A 20862-nucleotide genomic window follows, 5' to 3' on the forward strand; every position below is an offset into this window, starting at 1 on the left:
ACCAGAGAAAATAGCTTCTACCTCCTATCACGTTTGAGCCCTTGCATATTTGGGGGTCTCTTTGTTACAGCAGCTAGAATTTCTCTAACTAATGAGATGTGCTAGTGTGTTAAAATGAACTGTAATCATTGACTCCTAGCCCTACGTTTTAACTAGTGATATTGGAAGTGGGGTTCCTCATCCCTGACCTCTTCCTTGTAAAAATGACCCCAGGACACCCTTGTGCCTGTGTGTGTGTGTGTGTGTGTGTGTGTGTGTGTGTGTGTGTATGTGTGCGTATATATATATGTGTGTGTGTGTATATATATGTATGTATACACCCTTGTGTATATACTCCTATTATAGCATCTATCATGTTTTTTTCTGGGCTTTTTGTTTCCATGTTTATTATCGGTACCTGAGGGAAGTTACCAAGTCACATTCATCTCTTTATGTCAACTGTCTTCTAATTTCTGGCTCACAGCTGGAGAGTAAAAATGTTTAACTGGTGAAAGAAAATGTCAGGTTGATTTCTAGTACCACGTGTGTATTACTTAAGAACAGCATTCTCCAATGAAAGGCACTAGATAAAAAGGATCAAAGCCACTGCAATTAGCTAGGATCAGCAAGTTCCAACCACTTCCACAAAAGTGTAATGAGGGTTTGAAGAGATCGTATATTTCTTTGGGAGTCTCTCCTAAAGCCAAACTCATCCCTCAATTCTGTGTGTGGGAACAGAACTTTTGATGCAGGGCTTATGAATATTAGCTTGCCCTCAGTGCTGGAAGAACACAATACTGAGTGGCATGTCCTGGGCCACCACAGCTCTGATCATGCTGGGACAGTTAAAATGAAGTTTCCATATTAGAATTCCTCTGTGTCCCCCCTGCTCAGGTGATTAACCATGCCGGCTTCCAGGGTAGCCCATGTCTTAAACTGGGCTCAGAAAGGATTTCTTCTACAGACAGTTTTACAGCTGCTCTAGGAATCCTGGGAATTTCCTATAGAGACAGGTTGTACCTGCTAGATACCAAACCAAAATCAACTTTATACATTATTAGGCCCAAGAGGTTTAAAGATGCTGTCTCACTGTCTTCTCACTAACATTATTGCTGGTGAAAAATCAGCTGTCATCCTTATTTTTGTATGGAACATGTCTTTTGTCCTCTGGCTGCTTTTAAGATTTTCTCTTTATTACTGATTTTGAGCCATTTGTTTATGAAGCACCTTGGTATAGTTTCATCATGTTTCTTGGGCTTGGGGTTCCTTGAGCTGCTTGGATATGTGAGTTTGTGGTTTTCATTAAATTGGAAAAATTTGGAACCATTTGGAAGATTTTCAACCATTATTTCTTCAAAATTTTTTTCTGTTTTGTTTCTCCTTTCTCTCTCCTCTCCTCTGGGAATTCTAATGGCACATATATTAGGCCACTTAAGGCTCACTGATGATCTGTAGGGTTTTTTTTATCTCTCTGCATTTCGCTTTGTATAGTTTCCACTGCTATCTTTAAACTCATTAATCTTTCTTCAGCAATGTCTAACCTGCTGTTAATCCCATTCCATGCATTTTTTTTTCATTTCAGACAGTTTATTTTCAACTCTAGACATTTTATTTGGGCCTTTTATATATTTTCCACGACTCTAATGAACTTTTTGAACACATGTAGTAGAGTTACAATAACTGCTTGCCTGCTATTTTTAACATCTTTGTTGGTTCTGAATTGGTTTTGAATGGTTGATTTTTCTCCTCATTATGAATCACATTTTCCTGTTTATTTGCTTGTAGGGTTATTTTCAATTGGATGCCAGACATTATTAATTTTAATGCATTGGGTGCTGGATATTTTTGTATTCCTATAGGTATTTTTAAACTTTATTCAAGGACGCAGTTAATTTACTTGGAAACTATTGATTCTTCTGGGTCTTACTTTTAAGATTTGATAGGAAAGACTAGAGCATATTTATCCAGGGCTAATTATACCTCAATACTGAGGCAAGACCCTGAGAGTATTCTTCCCAGTGATCCATGAATTATGAGGTTTTCCTGTCTGGCTCTTGGAAATGCACATTATGCCCATTCCTGTGTAAGTGCCAAGTTTCATTCTGTCTAATCATTTCAGGAGGTTGTTTCTTCAGCCTTGGGCATTTCTCTCACATGCATGCACTGACAGATCTCTGCTGAATATTTGAGGGGGATCCTCTGCATATTTCTAGGGTTCTTTCTATGTGTGGCTTTCTCCTCTTTGGTGTTCTGTCCTATGAGCTCTAGTCACCTTGGTCTCCCTAGATACTCAGTTCCATCTCCTTAGCTCATAGAGTCTGAGGAGCTCCTCCTGGGTTCCTAATCTTTGTGCTGCGGTCTGGAAACTCTCTCAAGACAGTGAGCTGGGACAATCATAGGGCTCAGCTTGTTTATTTCCTGTTTCTCAGAGATCAGTTTCTTCATTGACTAATGCTTAGTGTTTTAACAACCATTGTTTCATATATTTCTCTGGCGTGTTGCTGTTGTTGTTGTTATTATTACTACTTAAAGGAATTTGGTGCTCCATCTTGGCAACTTGGGTGGAAGTGGAAATCCCTCAGCTTTAGCTGTTTCTACAGTTTCTGAATGTAATTCTGTAACTTAGCACTTTGCTATTCAATGACAATGATGAAAGTAGAGCCAAACTATCCAAAAATGGGCTTATTCTCTAGTAAGTTTGGATGCATGTGGCATTTCTAATACAGGTGCAGCCCTCGGCATCAGTACTACTTACTGGGGTCTTAGAAGAAACCACTAAATATTGTGTGATTAGAACCAGTGACCTGGTGGTGACCCTGGCTCCTCTCCATCTCCTCCTGAGGTTGGGCCCATCGTCATTGTGCCTCAGGCTGGGCATCAGGTCCAACTCAATGTGTTGTCTCTAGGAGCCTGCTGATTGGGCAGAGTCCTCAGATAACCTCTGTGTTTATTTTGGTCCCATTTCTAACCCATTAGGCATGATGCTTCATGTCCCATTTTCATCATGATCTTTCACCACCCTGTTTCCTTGCATTTAAACCTTATGCTTTATATCACACTGTTCACTAGGACAAAGACCTTTGTCTTAGATGTTAAACCATGATTTTTACTTTTATTTCTTGCACTCCACTCATCTGCCCTGGTTCACTCTTAATGATACACTAATTGCTAAGCTACACTAAATTCAATGCCTTCAAAGCATTGCCCCTGTCCTTAGGAACAAGTCTCAAATTTCCCAGTTCTCTTATTTTTTATTCATTTGTGCCACATGGCCAGAGATTCTGTTTCCTTCTCAGTAAATCTACGTTGCTATCATGTTACTTCATTAAATATTAACAGATTAATATCCAAGTATCTCTTTATTCCATCTTACTTTAAACATAAACGGGCAACTAATAGACTCTCTGAGAATAGTCACATTTTAGGGAGAAAACTGACCATACAAAGATATCTAAAATGTTTGACTTAATAGCAAGTACAGATATATTTCTACAGTTCTAATTCTGAGTTTTCAGAGAGTTCAATTACAATAAAAATAACCCACAAATGGGAGTTGAAAGAGCATTCATTCACATTTTGGAACTCCTCAAACTACTATAACCGACTGTTTTAATATTCTGTGACAAACAAAATCGTTTTACTGTAAATGAGAAAAACGTAACCGAACTCCATGTTAGCTAATAAAAACATTTCACTTTGCTTCTACCATTATGTTTTTCTGATGCTCGTAAACCAAGTAATGAGTGTTTTAAAGTTTAAGAAGTATTTGGGCCATTATGAAGATCTAGCTTGCTAGTCAATTTGTCACGGAAAAAGAGTGTGCACGATCTCCCCATAAAGAGAAGTTATTGTTTCAGATGATGAGGTCTATAAAAAGCTCTCTCCATGCAAAATTCTGGTGTTTTACCTTCACATTTCTGCTTTTGTTTGTGCCATAAACGTTAAGGACACTTAAAAAATGCCACTAAATTTCAACAGTTGCTATAAAAACACATTCTTAGAACCCTAGCTTTTAGATGGTAATGCTGTCTGCATGAAATTTGATGCTGTTTCTGTGTCCTCAGTCAATCTTTTAATTGCTCAGTTTTTTATTTTTATTTTTTTACTTAAATCACGCTTTTTTAAAGTAAGGATTTCTTTGTTTGGTTTTGGTACAACTTATTCTCGATCTTTAAAAAATTGTAACTATTTATCAGTGTTTGGCTTAATGACAATCTTCTCAAATCATTCCTATAGATTATCTATCTTTCCTTCCCACATATTCCCTTACCATTTAATATGGTACATTAATAAATTATACAAAAGATGATGATAACATGATTGACCTTTATGCATACTTGTGTATTTGTATTTTGATAAGAAAATTCTTATATAAGTATGTATATTTATAACTACGCACAAATATGTCCTAACGGCCCTTTGCCCTGCCTGAGGACTATCCCATTTGTCTAGAGTTATCAGGAAAGCCAGTGTTTCCTATAAGTAAGGTTGACATCCTGAGACTCAAAATTCTACCTTAACCATTGGGATAAAAGTCTTTCTAAAATGCTTTGTCTTCTAAAGTTACTAGTAATAATTAAACATTTTCTGATAACAGAGGGTCAGCATTATGACCATCCGCGATTAGAATAAATGAAACAGCTGAAACATTGAATGGCCTCTGACATTTTTTTCTTTCTTGCATCTTTGTATTTACTTCTTCTAACTCTTCTATCTTTTCACGTTGCCGTCAGGGTATCTACCCTACCTTCTTAAGGCAGATCTGTGTGCCTGCTTACAAGAGTAACTCCTTGTATTTTTTAATTTGTTGCTTGAAATCTGATGAGGGCTGGGAAATCCGAGAGTCATAGTTGTTAAACTTTGTCTAAAGTACAGAACAGCTTTTGTGATGTTGATTTCAGCTGTTCCAGACCATTCTGCCTCTTTCTCAGTAGTCTCTATTAGTAATAGAAAAATTTACCAAATCAGTGCATCTGGATATGTGGGGATAAGTGTCATACTGGGGATAACTGTGCTGAACTAATGTTCAGGGTTACGCACTGAAAACAGTCAGCAAGATGTTATTGCTAGAAAATACCGAGAATTTTTATCAGACTTCTTCCATAATTCTCATTGTATAACCCAAAGTAGGAGAGAATTTTTGAATATCAAAATAGGATAAATCAGTATAAAATAAATTAGTATAAAATAGTATAAACTATAAATTTATTGTTTTATTACTCTAAACACCTAAAGACCCAGACATATCTCAGCAGCTTGCCCAGCTGGCCTGGCTACCTTGAGATACAGAGCCTGTGTCTTTAATTACCACTCTAAACAGCAAGTCCAACACTACAGCAGGAATTGTGGAATTGGGCAATGATATCAAAATCTGCATCCTGAAAAGCACTGATGAGTCTGGAAACTGGAATGAAAATAGTTCTCCCAAAACTCCTCCTTTCTATCAATTTTAGATTGTACTGACTACATATTCCCATCTGAATCGAATGACCAAATAAAGAATCATAAAGTGTGACCATTTGAAGATGGCCTGGTCACAATATGTGCTATTAACTGCTTAGTGACTGATAGATGTTTATAAATATAAAAGACTGTTATCCACAAGAAAGACATCTGGACATAGACACGAGTTCAGTTAAAAGCTTGTGTTTGAGCATTATTGCTCAGCCAAGCATAGGGCTGAGCAGTGGGGCACAAAGAAATAAATGGAATGGGTTTCTGCCCTTAGAAGCCTTATAGACCAGATTGTCTTCTAGAGGACATTCTTAGTAACTCAACAAGGACTCACATGAATAAATGAATGATTGGTGACACTGATCCTTGAATGTGGTGTTGAGATGTGGTACAGTCTTGGTATGTAACATGTCTTTTTTCTCTGGCTGCTTTTAAGATTATCTCTTTACTACTGATTTTGAGCAACTTGATTATAATGTAACTTGGTATAACTTTTCATGTTTCTCTTAGAGTTTCTTGAGTTGCTTAGATGTGTGAGTTTGTAGTTTTCAGTAAATTTGGAAAGTTTTCAACCATTATTTCTTCAAATAGTTTTTTCTGTTCTCTTCCTCCTTTCTCTCCTGTTTTGTTTGGTTCTCCATTTACACATACATCAGGCCACTTGAAGCTCACTGATGAACTGTCCATTTTTTTTTCTTTGTCCTCTGTGTTTCATTTTGCATGGTTTCCAGTTGCTATCTTTCAGTTCACTAATCTTTTCTTCTGCAATGTCTAATCTGCTGTTGATCCCATTCCATGTATTTTTCATTCCAGATGTTGTTTTCAACTCCAGAAGTTTTATTTGTATCTTTATAAATTTTCCATGTTTCCAGTTAACTTTTTCAGCACATGGAACATAGAGTTTAACTTTTAAAGCAAAGGTGGAAGTCTTACATTCAAAATCCTCTAGAGCTCAAAGACATTTCTCCATTTTTAACTTGTTCTTATAAAAACCTAAGTGTTTCTCAAGTAAAGCAATAATTCATTTAAAAAAAAAATCAAGGGGCTTCCCTGGTGGCGCAGTGGTTGAGAATCTGCCTGCTAATGCAGGGGACACGGGTTCGAGCCCTGGTCTGGGAAGATCCCACATGCCACGGAGCAGCTGGGCCCGTGAGCCACAATTGCTGAGCCTGCGCGTCTGGAGCCTGTGCCCCGCAACGGGAGGGGCCGCGATGGAGAAAGGCCCGCGCACCGCGATGAAGAGCGGTCCCCGCACCGCGATGAAGAGTGGCCCCCGCTTGCCGCAACTGGAGAAAGCCCTCGCACGAACCGAAGACCCAATACAGACAAAAATAAATAAATTAATAAAAAAAAAAAAAAAAAAAAATCAAGAGATGGCAAACTTGATTTGCCACCATCTAGATGGCTTTGCATTTCAGGTCAGACTCAGGCCTGGAACCCAGAGCTTCTCTTCCCATCCCCTTCTAATCCATCCTCCAAGGCCAGGGAGCTGGGTGGGGACTTGCAGCAACTTAGTGCTCTTGGGTATATACAGGGACAACCCCTTAGCCTACGACATCCTGCATCTTTGCATCTAGTGTTGCGACTGATCTGCATGATGTGGGGTGAAGCCGCCATGATCTCCTCTGCTTAAAGACGATGCATCTGAGAAACACTGAGGTGCTTTAATTTTCCCAGGACCACAAAGCTTAGAAAAGTCAGAGCCTAGGTTTGAATTGTGATCTGAGTTGAAGCCTCCTAACTTTAGAGGGAAGTTAATGCTAAGGGCAAGTTCAAGGAAGTGACTTCCATTACTCTCTCTTTCCTATTTATGCAAGGCTATACTCTGGCATTCTTCTTGGTGAGACTCTACTTTTGAAGCTTTTCTCTGGTTGAAAGCAAGAGACAAATTCACTTCAAGCCCAGCCCAAACTGAATTCTTAAGGTACAACATTAATGATGCCTTATGGGCAGGGAGGGAAAGGGATAATTATGTTCATTCCTAAGACTCTCAAGAGAAGAGGTGAGCCCGCCATGCATGAGAAAGTAGCCAGCTCCTGGGAAGTATCATCAGGGGCTGGGTCCCAAGAGCTGGGATGTCACATCCAAGAAAGAAAATGCTGCAGCTGACACTATAGCAATGGAAAGGAAGATGGCAGAGAGAGAAGTGACGAGAGGCAGGTGTTGGAAGGTATAATAAGAAGGGAATGTATTATTACACGATACTGAAGCCGATACGTGTGGTATCCATGGTACTGAGCTTCTGAGAGTTATCTGTAGCTATGTGTCTATATTAATATTGTTTTGAAGAAAATGAATGGTAAAGAAAAGAGTGATTTATGAATATCCCAAACCCCAGGCATTGATATTAAATGAATGAGGAATTGAAGGTGGAGGTCTTGATATTTTCCCTATATGCCCTCAGTTCTTCTAAGAGGTTACACTCTTTTGTGCGATAAGGCAAGTTAGCCCATGTAACTATTAGGGACCAAACTCAAGAATTCTTTGCTATCATGAATCCGTTTCTACCCACAAAGAAGGTCATGAAAAATTTTTGGTGAGAACTGACCTGGAACAGTGTGTATTTGTAAAGACCTAGAGAAAAAGACCCTCCTAATCTCTTTCCCAATCGTACAATTGCTTTACTGTAACCTTTTGCCAAAGATAACTATTTTCCTCTGTTATCCCGTAATTTAAAAATGCAAGAGGTTCTTTTCCTTTGGGGACAGGACCAGCTACAACATTACAGGATTCACAGGGGTTTTCGTATGACATGTTTGGGTATCAGCTCCCTTAACTGTCAATGACAGTGCTTTGAAAAGTCTCAACATGTCAGTCTCCCCTGAAAATGAAGTAGTTCAGCTACGCAAATAGAACGGAAAGCATTCACAGCATCTTCAATGACTATACTTACGTCTATTCCTCTGTGTTTTGTAGCGATCTTCAACGACCCCTGAGCCCTTAAGAAGAATTTTTAAAAGAAATACCTTTCTAAGTCCAACAGTGCAATGGAACTGGTCTTTCTCTAACATCCTTAGAAACTTTATTAGAATTGCACTTCTCAAAATTGGACTTCTCATATTTCCTAAGGACCTTCTCATCATTCCAGATTTCTTTCTTATTGTAACAAACTCATCATACCTTCCAGCTCCCTGCAGCCAAGTTCTGCAGGGCGCCTGCCGCCCCTTCCAGCGTGTCTGCATTTGAGCACTCAGAGAGCAGTGTGAGGTAGGGTTTGACTATGGATGGGTGCCACAGCATCTGGATCCCTTTTGGTGGTTCTGCACAGTCTGGAAGAGGTCCTACTCCATCCCACTGGTGGAAGAGAAATGAGAGAGTAAACATCTTTAACATCTTTACACTTCCCAGTATTGCCTTCGGCAAACATCAAAGACAAAAACAAAAGCAGGGTGTCATGACATTTGGTGAGCATCTACTGTAGGTAGGATACTGCATCAGCACTCCAAGGACCACCAAAAATGGGAGAGCCATTCCTGCCCACCGAGAGCTTATGATGGAGGGCGGAGGGGATTGGAGCATGTACATAAATGAATGTAACTGGCAGTAGAATGGCTAAGCCCTCTGAGAACAATTCTAGCACACTGCTACAGGAAGGAGGGAGAAGAGATGGGTTAATTTTAATCGGTCAGGGTGGAAGAAAGCTAAACATCAAGGCACCATACTTTACAGTAAGCATACTATAGGCATAGCATAGTAGTTAGTAACTATCAGATGCCCTCACTTCTTATACACAAGTGTTAACTGTGATAAATTCCTATATCACTTGTAAAATACATATTCTGTCATTGCATCTATGGGCATCAAACAAATGACAGAATGGACAAAGGAGAGAAAATTGTTACAGTTTATTACATACATTGACATGAGCTATAAGCAAATTTTGATCTTATAGAAATTCTGATGTTTGCTTTGAATTGAATCTAATAAATAACAGAATATGTAATTAAAAATTAATTACATATACATTTTAAATTATGGATTATATGCACAAAGGCATATCAGTAGAGCCTTAAAAATGATAGCTATGAAGATCATGTAGCAATTTAGACAAATGTTTATGATAAAAGTTAAATAAACAAAGCAGGATGCAAAGTAGTAGGGGCTTTGTGTTTGATTCCAAATAAAATGCATAGTAAAAAAATGTAATGATAATAAAAATTTATTAATAAAGTGTTTGTCTTTCATTTTTTTACCTTTCTAATTTTGTTTTATTATCCTTATAATTTAAAAAATATTAAAAGTTCCAATAATGATTCTGATCTTTGATCACACATAGCCTTATTCTTTCATTAAAAATAAAGGCAATGAGTATAATGAGGGTAGAAATAAAGTAATATGTGTAGAAAAAATATTCCCATATTCATTTTTGAGAAAAATCATAGTAAAACAAAAGAATTACTTTATAGTATCAGAGTGGGAATATTAAGTTATTTAACTGCTTATTTGTGGTTATTAATGATTGCTTAAAACATAATCTAAAAGACATATATATCAATACTAAGCTTTCTCACAGATATTTTATGTACATACATATATGTGCACCTGTGTCCATATATATATGTATGTATACCTATGAAAACAAAATTGTATTTCAGTCACAAATAATTTCAAGAATTCTATCACTTATTTTCCGAAAGAAAAATTAAGTGCAGCGTTGGTGGTATAGCGGTGAGCATAGCTGCCTTCCAAAAGAAAAATTAAAAAGTCACGCCTTCTTTTTCTCAACTATGATACGGCTTAACTTAGTTCAAGGCTAAAGCTCAGAGATGAATGACATCCCATCGACGGGTGACGGCCATCCCATTAAAGGTCATTTTCATTCAGAGTGTCACTCTATCTCAACTTTATAACAAGGACACTCAATGTGGGGATCTTCCTGTTCTTTCAACCAAAGCCACTTCTAAACCCTTCAAAGTGGACTTTGCACCTGTACACAGCCTATCAATAAAACCAGTCCATCTCTTTTAAATACATAACAAAACAAAATTGAAAGAGTCAACTTGTCACATTGCTCCTGCTTCATTATTTGAGACTGGCTCACTGCACCAGATAGAACGAGAGCACTAGGCAAAGATAACAGCCCTTTTGTAGATTTGATGACTTTGATGATGAAACAGGAGTGATATTGTCTTCTCAAAGGAAACCAGCTGGGGGTATTGAATCTCTCAGCTAGCTAGTGCAACAGGAAACGCAAAATTATTTCTTTATTTTTTTCATTTTGTTATCTCCTTAATATTTTTAAGCTATCATTTTCATATAAAGATTTAGATTTCGTATAAAGATTTAGAACTCAGCATGGATGGAATTTCCCTCTCATGTAAGAGCCAACATAACAGCATGAGGTATAGAGAAGTTTTATTTGCATGCTCATTACAACATGTGACAGACAAACTGTAAAAAGAGCAAAAAAAAAAAAAAAAAAGCTGTGTTATCATTTGCTGGGTTTCATCTGGTTCTTTTTTTCTAACTTCTGGGCAAATAAAACAGGACAAATGGCTAAATCAGTAGACAATTTTCTTCCGTTCTGACATGTGATCTATGTAGCTCTTAAATACCTTTTATTACAATCCTTTCTTAGTGGCTACAGAGAGAATCTGAAGGAAATAAAAGGAAAACTGATGTGAATATGGATAGCCTTTGACGGCAACAAAAGAAGTTCAAAGGGGATTCTCTGCTGTTTCAGAACGCTGGTGGCACCCTGGCACATCGACACAGAAGATAAAGAACTATTTCAAAGCCAGTCAGTGTATCCTGCCTTCATCTGGGTACTTTATTCAAACTTTTATTGAGTTAATAGGGAAAGAAGTATCTATCAACTGTCCGTTAAAAAAATAGATTTTCATCACCTATAAAAGACCGGAAGTCTTCTTTAAAAGTTGTGCTAACACACCTGAGGTCACGTCGCCTAGCCAATCAATACCAACAGGACTACAGGGCAATGGTGACATCAGGATCAGACTGAAGTTGTGAAACAGTCCTGCACGTGAAAACGTTTAATGCCAACCTTCTTCTAGAGCGAGGATCCACGAGAAATCAAGGGATATGCAACTCTTTTACCAAAAAAATGGAAACACATCATTTATAAATTTAAATACAAGATGAATTTATCCTAAAATTTCTTCAAAACTGCCACATGGCTTGAAGGCATGCAGTGGCTAAATCTTTAACACAGTCAAAACACTGATCACCCAGCTATTTAGCCCTAAGAACACAGAACTTAGATTTATAAATAAGCCTTATGCAAACTGTATTTGATTTTGACTGTACCTTGAGGGCATATTACCAAAAATTTTCTAAGAACTTGAAATATGAAAATAATATATAAAGAAACAAAATGTTGTCAGGTCAGGAGGGAGAACTTTCTACGTGATAGAGACAAGGCACAACCAACAAAGTATTTCCAGTAAACCAACAGGGGCAATGCTAGCAGAGTATTTTTTGATTATATTGGCTGCATTATTGCCAAGTTGTGACATATAAACACACACACATACACACAGAAGTGTGTGTGTGTGTGTTTATATGTCTTCATTTATCAGGTTTAAGTTTAAAAATCAAACAGAAATTAGACAAAGGGAAAGCAAAAGAAAAAGTAGAAAGGCATTGTGGTTTTAAAAAGTTTTCTTCCAGCACAGGGGAAATGTTGAGTGAAAATATCCCTTCCTCCTCATAGTTTTACTACTTAGGCTTCAGAGTTAAATAAATGTTCCTTAATTTTAGGCACATTTAAAATTTTATCTGTTATATTTTAACAAATAAAACTTGCAAAAGTTCTAGCTGTTCTTGATTCTTAAAGTTAGTACTTAAATGTTCAAATTATACTTTTTGCAGGTCATTCATGTTATTAAATAGGAAAAAACCCTGATAGTCTCGAGCATTAAAGCTCCTCTTATTCATTGTCTTATTTATAGGAATTGAGAATTTACAAATATACTTCGAGTTTAAGAAATTAAGGATTGAGTGGGTTATATCAGAGTATTTTAGATTTTTTCAACGGATAATATTTTGGATTGGGACTTCCCTGGTGGCACAGTGGTTAAGAATCCGCCTGCCAATGCAGGGGACACAGGTTCGAGCCCTGGTCCGGGAAGATCCCACATGCCCCGGAGCAACTAAGCCCGTGCGCCCCACTACTGAGCCTGCGCTCTAGAGCCCGCAAGCCACAACTACTGAAGCCTGCATGCCTAGAGCCCATGCTCCACGACAAGAGAAGTCACTACAATGAGAAGCCCACGCACCTCAATGAAGAGTAGTCCCTGCTTGCCACAACTAGAGAGAGCCCACGAGCAGCAACGAAGACCCAACACATCCAAAAATAAATAATAAAACAAAAAACAAAACCTTTGGATTGAATGTTCGTGTCCCACCCAAATTCATATGTTAAAGCCTAACCCTTAATGTGACGGTATTTAAAGGTGAGGCCCTTGGGAGGTAATTGGGTTTAGATGAGGTCATGAGGGTGGGGCCCCTATGACGGGATTAGTATCCTGATAGATGAAGGGGCCAGAGCTTTCTCTTTCTGCCATGTAAGGACACAGCAAGAAGATGGCCATCTGTGAATCAGGAAAGAGGCTCTCAATAGACACCGAATCTGCTGGCCCCTTGGACCTCCAGCTTCCAGAACCGTGAGAAAGAAATGTCTGTTGTGTAAGCCACCTGGTCTAGGGCATTTTGTTACAGCAGCCCGAGCTGAGCAAGACAGAAGTCACAGTTAGCACTAAGAAAGTTTGGTGTCAGTGTTACGAGGACCCTCCAGCTACATCCTGGCTGTCCTGCCCTGGAATCTCTTTCGGGGACGTGCTGGCAGCAAAGAAGGAGTGAGTAAGGCAGGATTATGCTGACAGTAGATCACAGAACAAACCAATAGACTGACTTGTCATCCCAAGTAGCACCACATTCCCTAACATATTATCAGCACTTTTGTTTTTCAGTTATATATATATATATATATTTTTTCAGCTATATATATATATGTATATTTATCAGACTATTTTCCATTATAGGTTATTACAAGATATTGAACATGGTTCCCTGTGTTATATAGTAAATCCTTATTGCTTATCTATTTTACTTGTAGTATTGATAGTTGGAACCTGTCAATCCCATACTCCTAATTTATCCCTCTCCTCCTTACCCCTTTGGTAACCATAAGTTTGTTTTCTATGTCTGTGAGTCTATTTCTGTTTTGTAAATAAGTTCATTTGTATCATTTTTTTAAGATTCCACATATAAGTGATATCATATGATATTGGTCTTTCTCTGACTTACTTCACTCAGTATGACAAACTCTAGGTCCATCCATGTTGCTGCAAATTGCATCATTTCATTCTTTTTTATGTATCAGTACTTTGCTTGACTGGCTTTAAATGCATGACTGTGCAACTAATATCAATAAAACAAATGAGCGAACAGTTTATATCATTCACTATCCAAAATTGTTAGAATTGAAAATATGTATTCTCTCTCCAAGAAAGTAGTGCTCAAACATTTTTAAAAAGGAAGAGAATAAGATGCTCCCATGTTAGAAGCCAAGGGTCTGCTGAAATCTGGACACAGTGGTTTTTGATGTGGTCACGGTCAGGGAAGGAGATACACACTGGCCATTGACTGTAAGGAATGCCTGCTTAGGAAGAAAATCACACACCTGTGGGAATGGGCTCAACGTGTGGGTTTTTAAAAAAAGCCTTTCTTTAGACTGGCTTTTAATACTTTTACTTCTCCTTAGGGCTTAAATTCTATTTTAAAGATTTCTCTCTTAGCTGGTTTGAGGATGGAATCATGGAAGCCGCTTGCTCCTTATACGAAAAGAGAGGACTGACTTAGGGATAAAAATCAGAAAGTTCAGGGACTTCCCTGGAGGTCCAGTGGACTGTGTGCTTTCAATGCAGGGGGTGTGGGTTCGATCCCTGGTCGGGGAACTAAGATCCCACATGCTGCGAGGTACCGTAAAAAAAAAAAAAAAAAATCAGGAAGTTCAAAAACCAGAAAGTAAAGATGTGTGTACACTTTACAAAGAGACTGTGTAAATGGATTCTTTAGGGGATGGTGGCTCACGAGATTAATTATTACATTCATAAAAGCCCCTACTGAATGAGAAGAATTAACGAGGGAATTTCAGCTCCTCCCTCTGAAGGAGCTTACAACTACCCCAGTTTCTACTTCCAAGGCACCGGGCTAGGTACCACGGACATGCTAACAAGACGTTCTCGCCTACATGGAAGAAGGATTTACATTCTGGGAGGAGCGCTGCTAAAATACACAGCTCCTACTGTCGCATATGTCACAGCCATTCCAGTCTACGTACGGAAAAGAGCTTTCGCTGCTGTATCTTTGGAACACAAATAGAAAAGGCCTCTTCACCAGTGGAAGGCATCTCTAGTGCCTAAATTTCTCTACCAATGACAGAGAATGACAGTCAGTATATGTGCAGGCTCATTTCTCTTTTAAAGGGATTTCAGTGACACAAATGGGCCAGAGGTACTGCAAGGGAAAGGGAGTGGATGTGCAGTGACAGGAAAACAGTCTGATGTTAAAATCCCACTCTTGCCTCCCCGCTGAAGTTACACATCACAGAATGTAGGAAGAGAAGATGTCTAAAATGGTAAACTGTCAGGGAATGTTCCTTCATGCAGGGTTTGGGTAAATTAGGCTGCAACCTAAACACAGTCCATCCACTGTTGGCCACTTTTGCTTGATTAGGTTTGAACAGCAGTTACTAACTGATTTTTGCCCTGACCGTGTTTCATCATCACTTTCAGCTAATGGGGGGAGGGGAGGAGGAAAAGGAGGAGGGCAAGGGAATGGAAGTAATGGTTATTAAAAAAAACAAAACTCCAAGCAACTGTCAAAAGCCAAAAGAGAAAGGATTTTTGTGTTGATGCTTGGGAATTTGGAAGGAAAGGGTAGCTCGGGTGTCTGACTTCCCCTTGGAGCTGCTCAGAAGATGTCGACTACAGGGAGGCTGGACCTACGGAAAGAGAGGACAGAGGTGATGGCCAGTGACTCGTATTCATGTGGTACACGTGTCTCCAGGCTCTCCTTGCAAAAGATACAGGGAACTTTGCATTTGAGAGATTAGAAACCTGTCCTAAAGGTGAGGTCGGCTATGGTGTTTTCCAAACAAGGCTTCAGAACAAAAGACCTTCAGCGACAGCCTTGCTGACTCACCTCCGTGCCTGTGTGGGTGCGCACCCCTCAGGAGAAGGCGGGAGGGAGGCGGGTGATGCTGCCAGCTCCAGAGACTGGCACAAGGCGGCCACTGTGTTGTGACCACAGAGGAGTGTTATCAAGGCTGGTCTACATCACCAGGCTCGCCTGCCGCTTCCCCAAGTCATCCTGATGGAACCAACTGGAACACCAGTAATGCTCACCTAGAATTCTCTCTGCTCCTAACTTCTCATCCACATCTAGGGAAACCTGGGCTATGACCCACCCCACTACCTGCTTTGTCCAGGGACTCTGTCCCTGACTCGCCAACTTCCTTGAGGTAGTCCTGTAGTCTTGTTTGTTTATATCTTTGGTGATACATCCCTCAAAGACAGTCTATCTAATACAGTAGTTTTCAACTGGAGTGATTTTAACACCCAAGGGGACAATTGACAATGTCTGGAGACAGTTTTGGTTGTCACAACTAGGGAAAGCGGTGCTATTGATTGGTGTCTACTGGGTAGAAGCCAGGGATGCTGATAAACATCCCACAATGCCCAGGACAGCCCTACAGCAGGGAATTACCCGGCTCCAAATGTCAACAGTGCCAAGGTTGAGAAACCCAGGTCTAGTCTGTAAGACACAGACTATTGACTGATGGTGTGGAGTACTGAATGGTAAAATGTAGACACAAACTAAATGAGACACCAAAAATTGAGCGTTAAGTCTGTAAACCCACTGAAAGTGGAAAAGCAGCATTTCTAGGTGATGGGATAAATTTTACATGAGAGGTGCAGAAGAAGGAGAAGCATCTCACTCATTCACAGGGAGTGGCAAAGGACAGTCACCGCACAGAAATGTGCAGCTGTGATCTTTGTGGGCACGGGCGATTTATTGCTTTGAGGACATGAAATAGCATGTCTTGAGTCACCAAGCTCCTGGCATATGGTGAGGTGACGGCAGAGCGAGACTACACTGCTACCAGCCATGAGGGATGAGCGGCAGCTGAAATCAGCAGATGGTTAGAAAGGAACTGGTATTAAGCCACAAACGAGAAAGTATGGTTACTAATAAGGAATCGGAAACTGCCTGGAAGAAAGAAAAACAACCTGTGATATTAGGAAACGAGGACTTCAAAGCATCAAGAATGTCACAAAGGGGCAGATCCATCAGGTGATAATAAAGCAAATCAAAATGTACTCACACTGTCTGTCACTGGCATCCAGAGTGATTAAGACAAATTTTGGCTATGTAGCCAGAGCCTTAAAAGCATTCTTTGTAAAAGTAAAACTAAATGTTTTACTTTTAAGAATTTATCCTTGAGAAGTGATTAAGAATATAGGCGAGATTTAACTACACGGATGTTTATTGCAGTTTATGTTAGTTAAAATTTGGGAGCAACCTAATTTTCTGATCATCGGGGACTGGTTCATGCAACACGGCAGACCCCTACAATGGAATTCTTGGTAGCCCTTCCATATTCTGGTGTAGATGACTCTTTACTGGCAAGGAGACAGGTCATGCAGAGCCAAGTGATAAAGTGTCTACAACAGCCTGCAGAGCGAGGCAGGGTGGGTGCTGCACCCACACCTGTCCTTCCCTTTAGTGGTGTGCCAGTCACCTGGCTGCAGGTAATCGGGGGCTACACTGTCTGCAGAGAATTTGCAAACAGCAAAATGGATAAAAGTTGGTCTTTCTTATTAGCACGTGTAGACAATTCTAAACAATTTCAATGATAAAATATCCCTCCTTACCGAGGTAGAGAACTCCTACTGCACCCCCTTAGTATGCCACTGTACCCCTTTTCCCTTTGGTTAAGAGAATGCCCAAGGTTCACCTAGGGTCATGGTTGCCCCACAAAAATACTACACATCCCAGTCACCCCTGCAACTCAGGTGCTAATGTGTCCCATCCAGAAGGAGAGGGTGTAGGCAACAGTGATGTGTGTGACGTTCAGCAGGGGCAGTTCTAGAGGAAAGGGTACTCCCCTCTGTCTTCTTGGCTCCATTTCTGCTCCTGGACTCTGGATACAGAGCCATCTTTGGACCATGAGGAGGAGGGCAGCATCCTAAAGAGGCGAGCATGGCAGATCTAAGGAGCCTCCGGAGATTCTGCAGACCAGAGCCGCCAGCAGTGCCGACTTTTAACATTAGCGGGAAATACACTTGTCTTCTCTAAGTCACTATGAACTTGGCTGTCTGATGTGGTATGATGTGTCTTAACTCACACTCCAACCAATATCGTATAATTGTATTTTGAAAGGTTAAACAAAGCTATGCATAAATACAGAGAGAAAGAGATCAGAAAGGATTAGAGGCCCAGGTATAAATTTTTTTTTTAAACAATTTTTTTTTACTAGCAGCCTTTTATTTATTTATTTATTTTTAATTTTATTTATTTATTTATTTATTTATTTATTTATTTATTTATTTTTGGCTGTGCTGGGTCTTCGGTTCGTGCGAGGGCTTTCTCTAGTTGCGGCAAGTGGGGGCCACTCTTCATCGCGGTGCGGGGACCGCTCTTCATCGCGGTGCGCGGGCCTTTCACTATCGCAGCCCCTCCCGTTGCGGGGCACAGGCTCCAGAGGCGCAGGCTCAGCAGCTGTGGCTCACGGGCCCAGATGCTCCGCGGCATGTGGGATCTTCCCAGACCAGGGCTCGAACCCGTGTCTCCTGCATTAGCAGGCAGATTCTCAACCACTGCGCCACCAGGGAAGCCCCCCAGGTATAAATTTTTATTGTGGCTCACACTAGAAGGGACGATGATGGGGGTGTGTGCATTATTTTCTTCTTGTAGCTTATTGCTATTTTACTCGTATATTGTTTACATATTACGTGTGCATGTATTTATTAATATAAATATTTATAAAAAATTTTGAAGTTATTTACAGTATTTTTATAGATATAATATTTTTACTTATAATTAATATATATTTTGTCTCAAGGAGAAACTTATTTAAAATTTAAGTAAGTTTAAAATTCAAATCTGCAATGTACTGATTTAAACTAGCAATAACATTCATTTTTGTGCTTTGGGACATTGATTGATTGCTATTTATTCTCAGAGTCCCACTTCTGGGCCAACAGCATCCATGGGACACAGTGGGCTGTGTGTGAGTCTCTTGAAGCGGCCCCCAATACAAAGTCCTGAAACTCCAAGGAAACTTTTCAGGGGATGGGATTTCATGGCATCTAATCCCATTTATGTATGTCACACACTGACATCTTCAGAACTAAGCATCTTTTAGTCTGGTGTGATCAAAGTACTGCTTCTCCAGGGGTACTCTGAGATACATGCATCTACACTTGTTGACATGAACTGCAAGTTCTCAGATGATTATCATGATCTAGAATGTTCATTAGGTTTGCTGGTGATTGCAGAGTCAGAAGGTAATAAAATGCAGCACTGCCATGAGAAGCTGAGGAACAGCCTGAACCACAAATGGAAAGAGAAGGGCTATGCAGTGCTCCTGGCTCACAGCAGCCCTGGGAGGCCAAGTGTCCCAGGAAGACAATGGATGAGGCTGGGACCACCGACTGGCAACAACCCCACAGCAAGAGCTAGAGGCCCCAGTGGACCACAGCTGGACCGCCATTCAGCACAGCTGGTGCTGGGCCTTGGGCTAGATGTCAAAGACGGAAAGAAGACCCACACAGTCTTGCCCCTCAGAAAATTCTCCTTCTAGGAGATCAACTGCTGCACGTGACTGATAATGTGATGAGCACTGGAGGAGAAGTTTAAATAAGACCATGCAGGGCTTCCCTGGTGGCGCAGTGGTCGAGAGTCTGCCTGCCAATGCAGGGGACACAGGTTCGAGCCCTGGTCTGGGAGGATCCCACAGGCCGCGGAGCAACTAGGCCCGTGAGCCACAACTGCTGAGCCTGCGCGTCTGGAGCCTGTGCTCCGCAACAAGAGAGGCCGCGACGGTGAGAGGCCCGCGCACCGCGATGAAGAGTGGCCCCCACTTGCCGCAACTAGAGAAAGCCCTCACACAGAAACGAAGACCCAACAAAGCCAAAAATAAATAAATAAATAAATTTATAAATAAGACCATGCAGATGCAGATTAGAGAAGGATTCACTTTTTACTTGGGAGAACTCTTGAAAGGGTGGAGGTGATGTATTTACTTGGTTTTGAAGGATAATTCTCCAAGGAGTGGAAGAAGGGAAGGGGAACGCTGGACAGAGGAGCAGCGTGAGCATAAGTGAGGAGCTGGCCTGCGGGCTGCTGGGATGGGCTGGGATGGGCGGGGAAAGTGTGCAGGGTAAAGGCCTTGAGCTTCTGCGAAGACATGTCTATAGTCATGGAAGAAATTAAGGGGCCTTAAAGGTTTTACACGGAAGCCCAATACTATTGCTTTTGTGGATAAGATATCACGCTGATATCTTAAGTGAAACTTCCCACAATCTATGCATTTGGCATCAACAACCTAGAAAAGAGATGAGAAAGAGTAATAATACTTCTCTTAAATTGATCCCAGCTCACTAAACAAAGATTATCAGGAGAGAGAGAAGGTTGATCATATTAAAATGCTGGATCAGAATCATCTCTGAATTCTGATAGGTTTACATTCTTACCCATGTGGATATATAAATATCCCTGTGAACTAAAAAATTCAGAGGTGATTCAAGCAGAAGAGAGATTTTTGAACTCCAGGGGATCTTGCTTGTTTTACTTCTGTTTTTCTCTGCGGGTTTCTCTGTACACAGTCAAGTTCACACGGAGTAGGTCTTGAAGGCCCAGGTCTGCTCAGGCCATCAGCCAGCGGCACCCTGTTACCTCTAACCCATGTTTGAGCACCACTGACCCCGGACACCGTCGCAGGAACCTCGGCCACATCCCAAATCGAAAAACAAACAAAAGTGCTAATTTCTACAAAGGGTGGGAGAGCAGATAAATCAATTTTGTCTACTGCTATTTCCCTGGACTTCAGTCTTCGGATTGCCACCCCTGCCCTGCTCTGCCAGGCTGCTGGCACAAAGCCCTGCCAGCGGCGGTGAGGACCATGCCGAGTGAGATATGCCTCTTGGCACATGACATGTAGACTGCTTTGGCGGAGGGTCTAATTGAAAAGAGCTACTAGAGAAACCAGTCATTTCTTATAATTCAGCGATAGGCATTGAGCACAAAGTCAGAAATTAATGAATTTGCAACGTCCTTTTGGACCAGAATACGATGCATGGAAGTGTCCAATACAGCCACACACAGGGGCTTACGTCTGATGGTTCTGTATCATATATTTTCTTGAATTATCCCTATCAAGGATCTAAAAGAAAAAAGTTT

General features: G+C 40.5%; 1 protein-coding gene across 4 annotated transcripts in view; it reads right to left on the bottom strand.

The window, feature by feature from the left end:
- The window catches only part of CTNND2 (catenin delta 2), a 953172-nt gene that overhangs the window by 111987 nt on the left and 820323 nt on the right, over positions 1-20862 (bottom strand). For all 4 annotated transcript variants that reach the window (XM_057541331.1, XM_057541330.1, XM_057541332.1 and 1 more), the window contains one exon: positions 8554-8727. In XM_057541331.1, coding sequence (XP_057397314.1) covers positions 8554-8727 — 174 coding nt within the window. The remainder of the gene's footprint in view (positions 1-8553; positions 8728-20862) is intronic.

Source organism: Balaenoptera acutorostrata, chromosome 2, assembly GCF_949987535.1.
Source record: "Balaenoptera acutorostrata chromosome 2, mBalAcu1.1, whole genome shotgun sequence".
NCBI classification, from domain to species: domain Eukaryota; kingdom Metazoa; phylum Chordata; class Mammalia; order Artiodactyla; family Balaenopteridae; genus Balaenoptera; species Balaenoptera acutorostrata.